The 15550-nt window shown below is 53.0% G+C and overlaps 3 protein-coding genes across 3 annotated transcripts; 2 read left to right on the top strand and 1 right to left on the bottom strand.

Moving 5' to 3' along the window:
• Window positions 1-1604: 1604 nt before the first annotated feature.
• NCS57_01122900 (uncharacterized protein) lies at window positions 1605-3824 on the top strand (the record flags this gene model as incomplete). The annotated part of the gene is made up of 3 exons (XM_053060950.1): window positions 1605-1793; window positions 1876-3051; window positions 3108-3824. 3 exons carry the CDS (start codon window positions 1605-1607, stop codon window positions 3822-3824), a joined length of 2082 nt encoding a protein of 693 aa, XP_052909336.1.
• Window positions 3825-9697: 5873 nt separating this feature from the next.
• NCS57_01122800 (uncharacterized protein) lies at window positions 9698-10336 on the bottom strand (the record flags this gene model as incomplete). Its single annotated transcript, XM_053060949.1, has 1 exon — window positions 9698-10336. The coding sequence occupies one exon, from the start codon at window positions 10334-10336 to the stop codon at window positions 9698-9700; it is 639 nt and encodes a 212-aa protein (XP_052909335.1).
• A 2798-nt stretch (window positions 10337-13134) lies between these two features.
• On the top strand, window positions 13135-14511 carry NCS57_01122700 (uncharacterized protein; the record flags this gene model as incomplete). Its single annotated transcript, XM_053060948.1, has 3 exons — window positions 13135-13161; window positions 13220-13577; window positions 13757-14511. The coding sequence occupies 3 exons, from the start codon at window positions 13135-13137 to the stop codon at window positions 14509-14511; spliced, it is 1140 nt and encodes a 379-aa protein (XP_052909334.1).
• Window positions 14512-15550: the final 1039 nt, after the last annotated feature.

The following is a 15550-nucleotide window of genomic DNA, read 5'->3' as shown; positions in this document are numbered from 1 at the left end:
TCAAGCTGTGCGACGTCGACAGCTGCGCGACAAGGAGACTGGCAGCATGCGAGAGAGGTGGTTAGGTGCCGCTGCGGAAACGCGCCAGCAAATAAACGGCCTGGGCCTTACTGAATGAAGCAGTAGGCGCTCCTCCGAACTCCGGCTGGGCGGGTCCGTCCCCTGGGGTCCGTCCCCACCTGCGTATGCCACCCCGGGTCGGAGGGGGGTCGAGGGGTGGGAGGTATTCCCGGTGCTGAGGAAGACGAGGCTTGGAGTTGGACAGACATGGCTGTCCCGTCCAGTGGAGGGGCTTCATCTCGGTCTGGATCTGCTGGATCTGTGTGTATTCCGGACCGCGCGCTGCAGAGCCCGTATGCGGGTGATTTGAGTGGTTGATATTGGACTGTGGGTTAGCCTTTTTTTGAGGCTCAAGGTACGGGAGCAGCCTCCTTCTCCTGCTGGGCTACGTACCCAGGTGCCGCCGGGATGTGCAAGCCAAGAGAGGTCCACTGCAAGATGAGATGTGTGAGTGTACACCCTTTTGCGTTTGGACATGTACCACAAGGTACCACCGCATCTTGCGTGCGTTGTCAGTCACAGTTCAGTGGGTGCCCTCAGACGACGGCGGACGGGCTTGTCTCCCTTTGCACGTGGAGATGGCTTGGGGTTTAGTGAGGGCGGTCCCTGAGTGATGCCATGGTGGATGGTGACCTCTGTCGACGCCGCGTGTCATGTACGGCGTGGCCATTGTCTCGAAAGGGGCAACTCCTACATAAAGGAAGCAATATTAAAAAAGGCCAATTCTCTTGCCGGTCGGCCAGACCCTCAATATCTCTCGAGAAAAGAAAGGAAACCAGAAAAACTGCGCGCCTCCAGCGGCTCAACTTATGTCCGTCCGCTGGTCCGGTGTTCGCTGACCGCCCACGCCCCACGTCTCCTTCTGTTCTCACAAACCCGGGCGGGCAGGTAGTCCGCGCTTCCAGCTTCCAGCTTCAGCGGCGTTCGAGTTACTGGAGGTTAGGTCCCCCAGTGGCAGCTGCAGCGCAGCGTGGGCGGGCAGTCCAGTCCACCTCACGGACGGGGACGGGGACAGGCAGGCGACACCGAAGGTACTTGGGCCCATGTACCCTTGTACCCCCGTACCCCCGTGCCTTTCCATCGTTCCTTCCACCTCCCACACCCCCGGACCAACCACCGGCCTGATAGCAAATTTATGCCAAAATCTTGCTGGTCTCCTCCATCGTCGAAATTCCCAATTGACGCATCTCGTTCCTCTTCTTCCTCTTCCCCTTCGCTACATCGAATTGTCTCCGACATCCTCCCCCTGCCGCTGACTTTCGACTGTCGAGGGAATCATAATCCCCCTTCTCTTTCCTCTTTTTTTCCTGCTTTGTGTGCGCTTTGCGTCGTGCTATAGAGAATTCCCTCTTTGAAGCCGGTTCTCGGACCACCCGCCTCACAGCGAAAACGAAACCGTCCTCCTTAGACCCCAAAGGAAGAACCCCCCGGTCCTGATCTTTTGATTATCGGTCCGCCTTGTCCGACTCTTCAATTGCTAGATACGCGATTCGAATCCCCTCGATACCCCTTCCTTTACCCCTCCGATCGAATCATATACAACCATGTCCAAGCTCGCCGTGGCCACTGAGGCCGTCAAGGAGACCCTCGTTGGGACGCACGAGCCTGAGCAGCTCTCGGCCCACTCCAAGGCGCGCTTCATCAAGCACGCTGTCAAGGATGCCGAGAGTGGTGATCTCTTCCTGGGCCCCGATGAGTTCATCAACGCCGTTGCGCCCAAGGGCGAGGATTTCGTGAGTCACCACCACCCTCGTCAGCCTGGGCTTCTTTGAGGTCTGGATGTTTGCTTGCTGGGTTTGGCTAACCTCCAAATAGCACAAGATCTCCCGCGACCAGTACTCCATCCTGTTCAGCGTTGCTGACGCCAAGGGCGCCGGCAAGGTGAGCCTGGCCGACTGGGGTGTCTTTGAGAACCTCCTCAACAAGCCCGATGCCGAGTATCAGATCGCCTTCCGCCTCTTCGATGTTGAGCGCACCGGCTCTGTCAAGTATGACGACTTCCGCACCCTGTACGAGCTCAACAAGGGCCCCGAGAACATCGCCTTCGACTGGGACTCAGATTGGGCCAAGATTTACATTGGTAGCAAGAAGCACCGCCACCCTCTCGACTACCAGCAATTCTCCCAGATGCTCCGCGGCCTCCAGGGCGAGCGCGTCCGACAAGCCTTCCACCAGCTTGACAAGGACGGTGATGGCTTCATCAACGGCGAGGAGTTTGAGCGCATCATCCGAGAGACTGCCCGCCACAAGCTGTCTGACCACATCCTCGACAACCTCCACACCCTGTGCAACCTCTCGATCGGCGCCAAGATCTCTTATGCCAATGTGCGCGCCTTCCAGAATGTCATTGGCGGTATGGATCTCGTAGAGCTCATCCTGCGCCGAGCCATCGACAAGAGCGGCGACGGCAAGATCACCCGCCCCGAGTTCCTCAACGAGGCCGCCAAGCTCACCCGCTTCTCTCTCTTCACTCCCATGGAGGCCGACATCCTCTTCCACTTTGCTGGTCTCGATGAGCCTTCTGGCCGCCTCGGCCTTTCCGACTTCGCCAAGGTCCTGGACCCCTCATGGCGCAACCCCATTTATGACGCTGTTGAGGCTACCAAGGCCAAGCTTGCTGGCGGCAGTCTCCTGTTCGGAGTTCTGAGCTCGGCCTATAGCTTTGCCCTCGGTAGTGTTGCTGGTGCCTTTGGTGCCTTCATGGTGTACCCCATTGATTTGGTCAAGACCCGACTCCAGAACCAGCGAAGTGCTCAGCCCGGCCAGCGGCTGTACAAGAACTCGATCGACTGCTTCCAGAAGGTTATCCGTAACGAGGGTGTTCGTGGTCTCTACTCGGGTGTTCTGCCCCAGCTGGTCGGTGTCGCTCCCGAGAAGGCCATCAAGCTGACGGTCAACGACCTGGCCCGAAAGATGCTCACTGACAAGAACGGCCACATTCCCCTGTGGGCTGAGATGGTTGCTGGTGGTTCCGCTGGTGGTTGCCAAGTTGTGAGTTTCGTCCTGTGACATGAGCGTGATGAATGTTGGCTAACCAGTTTCGCAAGGTCTTCACCAACCCTCTCGAGATCGTCAAGATTCGTCTCCAGGTCCAGGGTGAGGTTGCCAAGACTGTCGAGGGCACCCCCAAGCGATCGGCCATGTGGATTGTGCGCAACCTGGGTCTCGTCGGTCTGTACAAGGGTGCTTCGGCTTGTCTGCTCCGTGATGTTCCCTTCTCGGCCATCTACTTCCCCACATACAGCCACCTGAAGAAGGACTTCTTCGGCGAGTCTCCCACCCACAAGCTCGGTGTCATGCAGCTCCTGACTGCTGGTGCCATCGCCGGTATGCCCGCTGCGTACCTGACGACTCCCTGCGACGTCATCAAGACCCGACTTCAGGTCGAGGCCCGCAAGGGCGAGGCGACATACAACGGACTGCGACACGCGGCCAAGACCATCTGGAAGGAGGAGGGCTTCACTGCCTTCTTCAAGGGTGGTCCCGCTCGTATCTTCCGATCTTCGCCTCAGTTCGGTTTCACTCTTGCCGCTTATGAGTTCCTCCACACGATGCTGCCCATGCCTGGCACCAAGCCCGAGAAGATTCCCACTGGTCTGGAGGCCGTTTCCAAGGCCAGCCTGGACACTAGTCCTTATGGCCGCAGCCGCAACGCCCTCAAGGTCATCCTCGACCTGGATGAGGACTTTGGCAAGGTGAAGCTGCCCAATGAGAAGGGCTGGCGATCGCTGCCCAAGATCATGGGCGGTGGTGGTGCTCAGTAAAGAGACGAAATGATGAAAAATGACCAAAAAATAACAAAAGGAAAAAAAAAAAGGTCGAGACCAAGGTGAAGTCAAGGTCAAGAAGGAGATGCAGAAACCAAGTTGAGGAGATCCAAGGTATCTTGTCGGTGGCTGCTCGGCTATTGCGCCTCCAACGGTCAAGGCTCGGGCTTCAATGTCCGACCCCAGGCCGCCCCGTTCGGTTCATGGACCCGCGGCTATCGTTGGTTGGTGTTCGGCAACGTGGAGACCCCCAGACCGGGGTATCCGAGGGAAGAGAACCCATCCATTCTTTTTTCAATATTTTCTTGGATTATTCTAAAAAAAGACAAGACGAAGAAAGAAAGAAGGAGGATATTCAATCAGGGATCGACCGAAATAAACTGGCGAGAGCGGAACACAAAAATACAACTGATATCCGAGTCCCCTGGCAGAGCGGGCGAGGGGGGAGCGTCTGCTACTTTTGCATCAGACTCGGCGTTCTGGGGCATTTAAAGGGCATGATGGGTGTCTTTTTTTTTTTTATTCTTTTCTCTTTTTTTCTGTTTCTCTTGTTGTTTATTACACCTGTTATGTGCTATTGTGACTATATCTCTGCGCGATTCTGTAGAAAATGATGAAGAAGTTTACATGTTAGAGTTGTGGTTCTTGTGCGGTATTCCATGGTGTGACCTATGTGACTGTACAATGCTAAGCGTTTTGTTGAGTCTTGTATCTGATTCTTCAATGAGACACTTGTTTGATCAACGCCAATTGAAGCTGTCCAGGTTGATGTGTCTCAGACACTCACGCTGAAGTTGGTATCGCTCCGGCTATTGAACACCGACGACTACACTGGATCTATGTCATCCGTTATCTATGGCCACGTTGGCAAGTCAAATATCCGTCCGCGTTATCTCTCATGTAGCGGACGCTTCTACAGTATTCGAGACCAACAATGAGATGGTAGGTCTGGGCGAGGATTACAGGACGACCGACGTATGAGGGGAGATGGGGCCGAGAGCGATGGGTTTGTCTTCAAATTTTGAATTGATCTAAACTACCTTTCTCCGTCCTCTACCTTTCCCTGTAACCTATGTCTGCACAGGGAGCCTAAACAGAGCAAATGATCCCCCCGACACCCTCTATGACTATCCCACTTGTGGCCATCATCATTGTTCAGGGCAGTCCTCAGTGTTGATAACTCCATTTCCATTCACAAGACCCAAAGGAAGTGTTGGGTACAGTAGCAAAGAACACAGTTCCATTCGATTCAATCTCTGAAATGTCATTCGATGTGGTGTCGGGTCTTAGGTCGTACCCATAGTTGCAGCAATGCTCTCCAGGCGAATAGCCTCCAGCTATTGGTGCACTGAAAACGGAGTAAGTCGGGGACATACTTGTGACTCCCCATCTAACTCTCTGTTTATTGGGTGAGGGACTGTTGGGCAGGGAGGCGATGGGGTTCGGTTGAGATCCGGGCCCTCAAAGTTGAGGCGAAGGCGGGGTGGGGATGTCAGTGACGAAGACTGGAGCGCAACGTCGCTGGCGAGTCGAAGTAGAGGCGAAGCCGAGATTAAGAGGCCAGTGGCGATACTTGCCCTGGAGCGTGAGGTCGGGTTGAACGGGTTGAGTGTAGATGTTGGTGGTCGTAGTGAAGACTTGGGTAGTAAAGCCTTCTGAAACCTTGAAGGACTGAGGCGCAGGATGACTGACTTTGAGGGCTCCAGGCAGTCAAACCTAGCTCACAGCCAGGTTTCGTTTTCGAGCTGCAACTCCAAGAGTTGCATGGTTGATCCAGTGACTTTGTGAACTCGAGCACTTCTCTTCCTACGAAGAAGAGAGAGTGTCAAGCTCGGTGACAAAGAACACCGTCTTCAACACAAGATGTGCTGCGTCAGACCCAGATCCGTCAAGACACCGCGACGACTCTGAATCGTCTGGTGAAAGTTCTGGATGTGGGTTTCTGCGCGTCGATGCAACCAAAGCCGGAGACCAAGTGTCTACCAGTTGCTGTGAGGTTGCTAGGAAATGTGAAATTGTGTGCTTCCCGTAAAAACAGGATGCCAGGAATGGTTGGCATCGAGCACCAGTCCCCGACATAATGTCGGCATGTATGTGATGGAAGCACCCTTGGGTGCCCTGAATCGTGCTAAAACTGACAGGGCCAGCAAGCAATTTGCGTCATCAAAGGGCAGGTGTTAGTGTTACACTTGGTGGTGCCGTAGAGAGCGACTGCTCTTCACCAAGTGACCCTGCCCCTTGTCCCTGCTACTACCAATTGAATGGCGGCAGGGAGTGTAATAGTTCATGTGCTTTCAAGTCGGTAACAATCCCTCGGGGAGAGATGCCGTGTTCTTCCGGTTCAAGTTGATCGTGGTTGGTATGGAACAGTAGGCATCTCTGAGGAACCTGATTCCGAGATGGAGCGGTCTGAAATATCAAGGAAAGGTCGCATCTCCACTGCACAGGAGACTCTTGTCGATTAGCCGTGTTCTCGGTGGGCCTGCGCATGAGAGTGTTTGGTCGTCAAACACCAGGGCGACATGAGAGGGACGCAGGTGAGAGCTTTGGCGCATCGTCGACCGATCCGAATGTTTTGGACGGATTAGAGGAAGAACATACTGAGACGGTCCCAAATATTGACTAGGAACCGCCTCAGTATGGGTTGGAGTTGATGGAGAAGATGTTGTTTGGAGCCCCGGAGGGCTCGCAGGAGGATGAAGAGGAAGGAAGGAAGGGATCGATCTAGGGGGGTAGACGGTCATTATATAGACGAAACAGATATAGAGTTTGAAGAATGACTCACTTTGAAAATGACCAGGTGGCCACAGAAACACCGAGAGGATTCGTTGGTGAGGCTGTAAAGTTGAAGGTTGTTGGGGCGGGTGAGGTGTTTATCGTGTAGACAGACTTTAACCTCGCATGGTTACCACCGTAGAAGGCCCGTATAATGGTAATAATGCTTCGGCCGCGGTGTTTTAAGGCATTAGGTTTCAATGCTGTCATGTGTTGATAACTGTGTTCTTTGTTATTGTGGCTGATGCCCTCTTTCGGAGAGAGGTGTCATGATGATAGAAGAGTATGCGACAATGGTTGCTGACCCGGAAGTCAGCATCTGTCGGACAGCAAAGGGGGCTTGTATGGGTAAAGTTCTTACACTTTCGACGAGCTATCAACCTTTGTAGGTTACGGTATTTTTCGACACTGGGTTTTGGTGCCGCCGTTGCAGCGATAGTGGTGTTGTTTACTCTATGCCTGGTCCTCTCTTTGACCGAGAAGAGAAGTGTAACCATAATGGAAGAAAAAAAGTAGAATCGTTAAGTATGACCAAACCGCTTGTATCGTGGGAAAGGGGGCATCTCGGGGGGTTGCTGTTGAAGATGTAGGTGTGCATCGCTATGCAGCTGTGTGCGTCGAAGGGCATTCTTCTCTTGCCATCAAAGACACAGTTATCAATACATGACGGTATCAAACCCCAATACCGTAAGATGAGCGTCGAAGGGTATCGAAGTCGGAACGCCAGGGCGGCCATCGTCATGGAAAGGGTAGGGTTCATTGGTGGGTGGGTATGGGATAGTGATGGGGACGTGACTGAAATCCCCAAGGTCGAGAGTCTCCCAGGAGTAGATCGACATGCGCTGAAAGTAGGCATGGTCGTAGACGGCACCAAGAATCTGCTCCGTCGCCTGGTATGGGTACTTGACGAGTGCATCAATGAACTCCTTCTGATGAACTCCTTCTTCTTGTTAACCTTGTCGACACTCAGGGTCATGATACCGTTGTTGTTCTGACTCATGAGCTGAATGAGGCCAGGCCCATGGTCAGGGAGATATCCAGACTCGACGAGGGAGGTGAGGAGTAGTCTAGTGCGGTGTTTTTGATGCCGTCGTGTGTTGATAATTGTGTTGTTCGCTGCTGGGGCTGGCGTGAGCGCTTCTGCAAAGCTCATGAGATGTTTGACTGTTGCGCTCTTCTGGCTCAGTTATCCCATCGAGGGCCGGGCTTCAACTATAACAAAGAACACATTATCAACACATCATAGCATCATATCCCAATGCCAGCACAGTGGCCTTGTTTGATTGTTGCGTTGAGAGACAGATATGATGGTTGTGTGGTCTCGTTACTGTGCTTCTCTGGTGAGTTGCCTTGATATGTCCCTGTGGTGGTGAACGAGATCAAGCAGCTTCCAGTTGTTGTTGGGTTGTCTGCGAGAGAAGGAGTCATGATATGTGCCCCATGGAGCTGTTCATCCCCATGTAGAGGAAAGGTAGTAAAGCTCAAAGGAGGAGAAACCTTTCACGGGCTACCTGCTCAAAGAAGGAGGGGACCGTTCAAGGTGAAGGGATCGCGGCAATCAGCCGCCATGGTTGTCTGGCGAAACGGCACCCGAACCTCCATCGGATGCGAGCTAGATGGGCCCTATCGCCTCATGTCCTCCCGGAGCACGGCATCTCGTCGCTGCACCTTCTCCGGGCTCCAATTCTCCAACAACGAGTCTTCGGTCAACGAGATGGCACTGGGTGGAGGTTGTCCGGCTCGAGGCTAGACTTGGGCTTGGTTGATCATCCAGAGCTCTCCCTGATGCGCTCTTCTAGCCGATGCCAGAATCAATCCGCCTAGAGGTACAAAGGCTTGAGGTATGTGGCTCCCTTCGGAAAGTGCTATAGCCTGGCGGACTGAGGCTCGCGCATTCGCAAGGATGCTGGTGTGGTGGTCGTCAATGCCATGACGAAACACGGACCAAGGAGTCGTCTTCGTATGGGAGTCTTTGGCAGGTGTGGCTCCCAAGACCTGAGCAAGGCCTCAAAGAGTTGGGATCTAAGGCGAAGATATGCATTGTGTGGGTGGAAGGCGAGTGTTTGGAGAGGTAGCTCATTGCCGGCGAGGTTGGTCGAGTCGTGATGCATCGGCAACACAGGCACGTGTCAGTGTATCACACACTCAACTCTTGCTATGATGCGCAAGTTAAAGATTTTATGATGATATGCGTAGCCTAAGGCAGGCGCAGAATATACCTTGCTTAAATTTACTCTCTCGAGGTTCAGATGGGATGTGGTATGCGGACGGATATTGATGTCTTTAAGCACTATGGTAGCTCTCACGTTATTCATGCCATGTCTCCTGCAGCTATTCATATGAGCCTCGATGTGATTGTTTCAGAAAATCACCCTCTTAGTAGCATTATTGCGCATCTCTCGTGGATTTCTATTTGTTTGCTATACTCTGTCCGAGCTATAAGACACAGCTCTGGATTTACAGGTCCCTTTCGTTAAGGACAACCATATCAGGAACTTTGCTTGTATCTGGCCAAAAGACTTTGATTAATAAGAGGATAATGGTAAGTATGCTATTCTAGCAAGCTGATAGGGGATGTAGCCAGCAAGTTATTAGGATAGTCATGATGTGGGAAATTTGGCGCCATCGTTGGTCAACCAGGTGAAACTCTTTCATGGATCTAGCGGATGGCTTGCCGTCCTGTCTTATCTGTATAGAAATGGATATCTCTCTGTCTGACTGGGAAAATAGGGACCTCTTCCGCGAGCTCATCGATTTATCTCTGCACCTAAGAATAGCCTCTTCCAAGACTTCACATGGCAAAGGAAGATTCTTTGTTGAAATCTTTGATCTGATTATAATCTATCACTATACTAGTATTGTAGATTGTCTTTCCATCCTGTATTTGCGCCCGTTCAACGAACGCTGTGGGAATCTCTTGTAAAAGTGTCAAATTCCCATTTTCCCAAAAACGCCGGCCAATAACAAAATCTAAACAGTCTTCATCATTCGTTATTGCTTTTTTGTTCGCCCTGTTGTCCAAAGTATACCCAAATTTACAAAACACGCGATGTGAAGCGAAAAAAGTCGAACGAATCAATCAAAGTAGAGTACACTTAGTAGTGCACGTTGGCTAACCGCTGGACCCAGCCGGCTTGTTGCTGAGGCACAAAGTCGGGGACCTTGGCGTCGGGTTCGCTCATCATGGCCATCTTGAGCCACTGGACGTAGTCCTCGAAGCCAGTGGTGCTGCCCGTGATGCGGACCTTCTTGACACCGCGGACGCCCTCAAACTTGCGGAGGTTGCGGTAGCCGACGCCGAGGAACATGGCCTGGACGACGTCGATGGAGAGCTCGTCAAGCCCGCTGAATGCTTCTGTCACGGCGTCGGCCTCGTAGGGGAGGTCGACGTCCAGGCGGACCTGGGTGTGGAAGCGGCGGATGCGGGGGATGATGGAAGACTCCTTGACGGGGCCGTACCAAGCGCGCAGGCGGGGGAATGAGGTGAGGAGTGTCGGGTGGGCGAGGAAGGTATTTGAGCCGTAGAGGAGGTCGGTGGCCTCGTCGTGGATCTGGCGGTTGGTGCGGAGGAGAGAGGCGTGCACCTTGGAATCGGGACCGGGGCGACAGCACTTTGTGTAGGGTGTTGTGCGGAGGAGCTGGTCGTAGATTTCCAGGCGGATCTCGACGGGGAGATCAAGGAAGCCAGTCTGATGGGGTTGTTCTGAGGGCTGTTGCTGAATTGTGGCAGCCATGATGGTTGATGTTGTGGTATTGGTGTAAGTGGTGATGGTTGATGTGGATAGTGATCCGACTAGTGGGCTTTCCCCAGACTTATGAACAAGTTGGAAAAGTTGGATTGGATTGATGGTGATGGTGAAAGATAGCACGTGCAGCTTTTGGCGTGATGCTGATCTTAGAGCTGAATGTCGATCCTTGGAGGATGGTAGATGTGGTTGACTCTAGTCAATTGGTTGGAAGGTCCAAGCAAGAGATGGATTGTAGATTTGCAACAGATGTTGATAGATACAAGATGGGGAAGAAGTGAGATTCAGGGCGGGACGAGGCTCGCTTCATATACAAAATCAAGATTGACTCTTTTGTATGAGTCTACTGTACTGTGCCAGACCTGTCGACCGGACACGCCCTCTCCGAGAAATGGACGAGGTTCGATAGCGACCAACAGGGACTAGGGTGAGTCAAACGAGACGAGTCGAGTGGCCAGGGATCGGGACGGGACGGTACATGATCATGATACCTACACGTTCATCAAAAGGCAAGGGTATGCCGAGCTAAGGGATTGGCTCCTCAAGGTTGATCCATTGTCAGCATGCAGTGGCTTGACGGGACGGTGTCTCACCGAGCGCCAGTCGCACACCCTCAAGACGCTATCAGGAATAGCATTGCGACCTGGTTGAAAGCTGAAGTCTTTCAAAGGCTGGCTGGAATGACAGATTCGGTACTGTATACAACCTACGCCCGTTTTGCCCGTTAACCTTTGAGCGGCGCGTAAAGACGCCCATCCCGGCGTCAGATAAGCTGACTCGCGGTGGGTTGTCGTGCGACCGTGGATGATTGGGTCGATCAGTAAAAGAGATAAAGGGCCGTAGAAGAAAAAAAAAAACATGATGGAAGCAATAGCAAATGCTGCCCTGAATTGCGCAACATGGGTGGATATCCGCCATGGGGGGCGTGTACGATCATGACCTGTTTCTTAAGACCCTGGGGCCTGGAACTGACGATGCCGAATGCCGGGCCCTGGGTCAAAGGGAATAGAACGGGCTGTTTTTGCTATCTCTGTGATCCATTAATTGCCCAGAACAGCAGTGTGGATATCGACAACTCTGTTTGTTAGACACGCCAGTGATACGGGTCAGGCTGTGTGGACGTCGGTAGCCGCCTGGCTGCGCTGCGCTTCCTGCATGGATGGTTGCATCTCGCAGTCATGCTGCAGCCATATCTGTCTGCTGCACACACACGCAACGCGGCGTAACCCAATGTGAGGTGAGGTGAGGTAGCCTGCGTAAGGTGACAAGTACCGTCCCGGTGCCGAGCAAAGGCCGTCCCGGAACGGCCGCCAGGGGCAGGCCAGGCCCAGCCAGCCCAGCCCAGCCCTGTCGATGAAAGCATACCCACTCTCTTCTGACAGGGTGTGCTATCGGGCTGGCTCTCCTTGACCAAAGCTCTAATCTAGCCTCCGTCTCCCGTTGGGCGCCGACAGGTGAAGCAGACACAAGTGAGGTGAGGTGAGAGGTTAGGTGTGTCGGTGAAGAATTAAATCATGCTGTTTCTGTTAATTGACAATAATCCATGGGTGATGAAACCTGGTTCTGTCTGTCCATCGTCATGACGTTGAAAAAAGGGGGTCCCGCCTTCAACGGAGGCCCAAGGCCGTGTGGCATCAAAACAAACGTATCGCGCGAGCTCGTATCCTGATTCTATTCCCATCAGCCTCTCCCTCGGTCTGTTCCCGTGATTCTATTCCAAGTTGACGTGTATCATTGATTTAGAGACGTGGGGCGGAGATAGTTCGGACACAGCACGGCATGGCGATACCGGCGGAAAACCTTTTTAAAAGAGTCACATCCGTTCCAGAAACGAAAGCAAAAAAGTCCACTTCGGATCCGAGTATCATCAGTCTCTTTTTCAGTGTGAAAGTGAAACGGAGACGAACCAGAAAAGAAAATAACCCGTGACGGTCGCCAGTTCGTCCGGCCTGTTCCGATGCTGCGAGCCCCCCACTCTTTTTTTTTCCCTGGTCCCCTTTTGCTTCTGGCGTGCTTTTGTCGTGGCTGGCCTGATCGAACTTGCGGCTCTGAGCACACCGCTGGCGACCGGCGACAAAGCTCAAGGTGAAGGAATTTCGAAGATTAGAAAGGGGGGCGTGTGAGTTAAAACAGGGATCCACAGCGGTGAGGGTATACCGAACAACGACAGGGCGCCTCGGACAATTCCCGTGGTGTGCGTTTTCGTCCTTGTCTATGCTTTTTGCTTGTTGGGTTTATTAGCCCGGGTCCCAGCAAATATTTTGTTCCAGAAGCCATGGATTCGAATTTTGATACCCGTGCCTTGCTCTAGTCGAAATAACATCGAGCTCGAGCTGACCGAATCTTTCCCGTATGGCTGCCCATCCCATCGCGAAGGCTGCTGAGATTGAAGGCAGAATGTCCATTTGTAGCGTCTGCATCATTTCTCGCTTCGCACAGGCGCAGTAGATCTTGTATCACCGCTTTCCTGCTCTACCCGATCTTTTATGCATCATGACAACACATTCAATTTATTGATGCTTTCACGACGTCAAAAGCATGTGCAACAAACACACAATATCCAAGATTTGGCAAAACAGCCCCCCTTCGATTCGACAGGGCCCCCACCTGATCGATCGGCAGGTTCTGATTGGACCATGCAGCCACAGCTCGGCACCTGCGCCAGCCACAGCTGCAGGCACTTTCCGGGCTTCTGGCAGGTCAGCCTCAGGGCCCTAACTTCCACTTCCCGCGGCGGCGCCACGTCGAGTTTGCCCCCTTTACCGTAAGGGGAAAGGCGGCTAGCGATGGCGCAAGGGAAGGGGGAAAATAAGGTACGTACCGCGATTGCATCAGCTGCGGCGCCCAGCACATGAGCTCTCCTTTAACCAGTCACACGATCTTCCACGAGCAACATCATCATCACCACCAGCGACTCTACGTCGCCGTTTTTCCTTCTCTCCGCTCTTTCAATTCCTCTCTTTGTATCTTTATCTGGTCTTTTCCGGTCTCCGCCTTTCTTTCCACTCTCTTACCCCGGTCTCTCATCGCGTCTCTACCCCCCGTAGAAAGCAAACAATAAAACAAGACCAGACCATGGCCGACGGGTTGCTCACCTTTCTCTCGGGCGTCTTCGGCTGGGTCTACTTCCTCGCCTGGAGCGCCTCCTTCTATCCCCAGGCCTTGCTCAACTGGCGTCGACGCTCCACCAGCGGCACCACTGTCGACTTTCCCTTCATCAACGTGCTCGGTGAGTGCCCAACCGCGCGCCCGTCTACCATCCCATCCCACGCGCCCTCTGCTTCTTATCCTTCCCCCCCATGGCATGATTGTCATCTCACACCCCCCGGCCCGCGGCTCTGTTGCCCTGCCGCCCCGGCACCCTGGGCCCGATCACCGCCACGTTCATGACCCCCGTTGGTCTCTTAGCCAGGGGATCCTCACCCAGCTCAGCTCTGCAACCCCTCCGACGTCGCTTCAAGTTTGCTGACCACGATGATTCTGTCACAGGCTTCCTCGCGTACTTTGTGTCCAACCTGGCCTTCTACTACTCCCCTGAGATCCGTGCCCAGTATGCTGCCCGCCACCGCGGCCTCGAGCCCACCGTCCAGTTCAACGACATCACGTTTGCTCTCCACGCTCTGATCCTGTCCATCATCACCGTCTCCCAGTACCTGTTCTCCTCCCTGTGGAACTTTACCCCAAGCCCCGGGAATCGCCCCAGCCGTTTCATCCTTGGGGTAGCCGCCGGCTGTATCACAGGGGTCGTCCTGACGTGTGTCATTGTTACCGCTTCGGCTGGAAACGATCCTCTCTACGATTGGGTCGCCTTGGATGTTGTGTATGCCATCGGCTATGTCAAGCTGATCGTGACTTTGATCAAGTACACGCCCCAGATTGTCGCCAACTACAACAACCAGAGCACCGAGGGCTGGAGCATCTCGCAGATCCTACTCGATCTGACGGGTGGCGTGCTGAGCGTCAGCCAGCAGGCCATTGACAGCTACCAGCAGCGTGACTGGAGCGGCATCACGGGCAACCCGGTCAAGTTTGCGCTCGGCAACATCAGCATGATCTACGACAGCATCTTCATCACCCAGCACTATGTGTTATATCGCAACAAGCCCCATCATGCGCATGCGGAAGGCGAGAGGTTACTGGATGACGAGGAACGGAGGGTGTAGTAAGCTTTTCTGCTGATTCGATCATTTACCTGTGATAGAAGATGCCATTTACACGGGCTTATTGTCAGACATGCCCAACCATTATGTAACCTGTCATTTGAGCGTTTGGATACCCTCCCAATAAGATTTACATACATGAATGTATCAGTTACAACGGCAACCTGGAAAGCGGCGGCGCACAGGCGGTATCTAGATTTGGGCGGTATAACAGTCAAGTTTTAGCAAATGAATTAATCGTATTTAATGCCAAGACGCGTAATCCCGCAGCTGAAGCAATTCAGCTTGCCTCTTGTGCCTGGCTGAGCCAGTTTCGTTTGATGGTGTTGTACTTGGTCAGCCAATAGCAAGGCAAGGGCTTACACCCTCCTAACGCATGTAACTTGTCAATTCCCATGGCAGGCCTCATGCCAATTGGAAATGGCTATTTTCATGCTGACCTCCATGTTTTCGGTCACAAGATTGTTGGTGTAAGCTGCCATCCAAGCCAGGTCAGGAGGCTGTACTCATTGGGAAGGTAATTTGATCTGGAAGAAGCTGAATGTCATGTCATGCCTGTCAATATCCAGCCTCTTCCTTCGCTGGCTAATGTTTTGTTTTGTTTTGAGAGGAGCCTTCATATGACGTATCACTCGGACATGACCGTCATGATGGTAAGTCGCTTATCTCGTAATAGAAGGCCTCGTATACAACTCACCAGCCATTTTCTTACCCTATCAGATGTCTCCCCCCAAGTTTCCTCACAATATCCCCAGACGAAAGAATGTGTCCGCTTATCTGGTACAACAATACAGTCAAGGAGGTGTCGCTGACAAGCTGCAAGGGTTGTATAGATCAGGTGCCTCGCCGGTGCGATCTCTCAAAGGGCATGTCATGACTTTTCTCGCCGAGCTCATGGAGCCTTTTTGACCAAGCCACCAGGACTCGCAGTGTGCAATTCTTGGAATGTGATTTCCTAAACTTACAGTTTAACTTATACACGGGATGAAGCTTCTTTCATCGAGTGCCCGCGGATGTTCTCTGACAAACCCTCCACAAAAAG

The sequence above is a fragment of the Fusarium keratoplasticum genome, chromosome 9, assembly GCF_025433545.1.
Source record: "Fusarium keratoplasticum isolate Fu6.1 chromosome 9, whole genome shotgun sequence".
Classification (NCBI taxonomy): Eukaryota; Fungi; Ascomycota; class Sordariomycetes; order Hypocreales; family Nectriaceae; genus Fusarium; species Fusarium keratoplasticum.
This window is presented reverse-complemented; position numbering and strand designations above follow the sequence as displayed.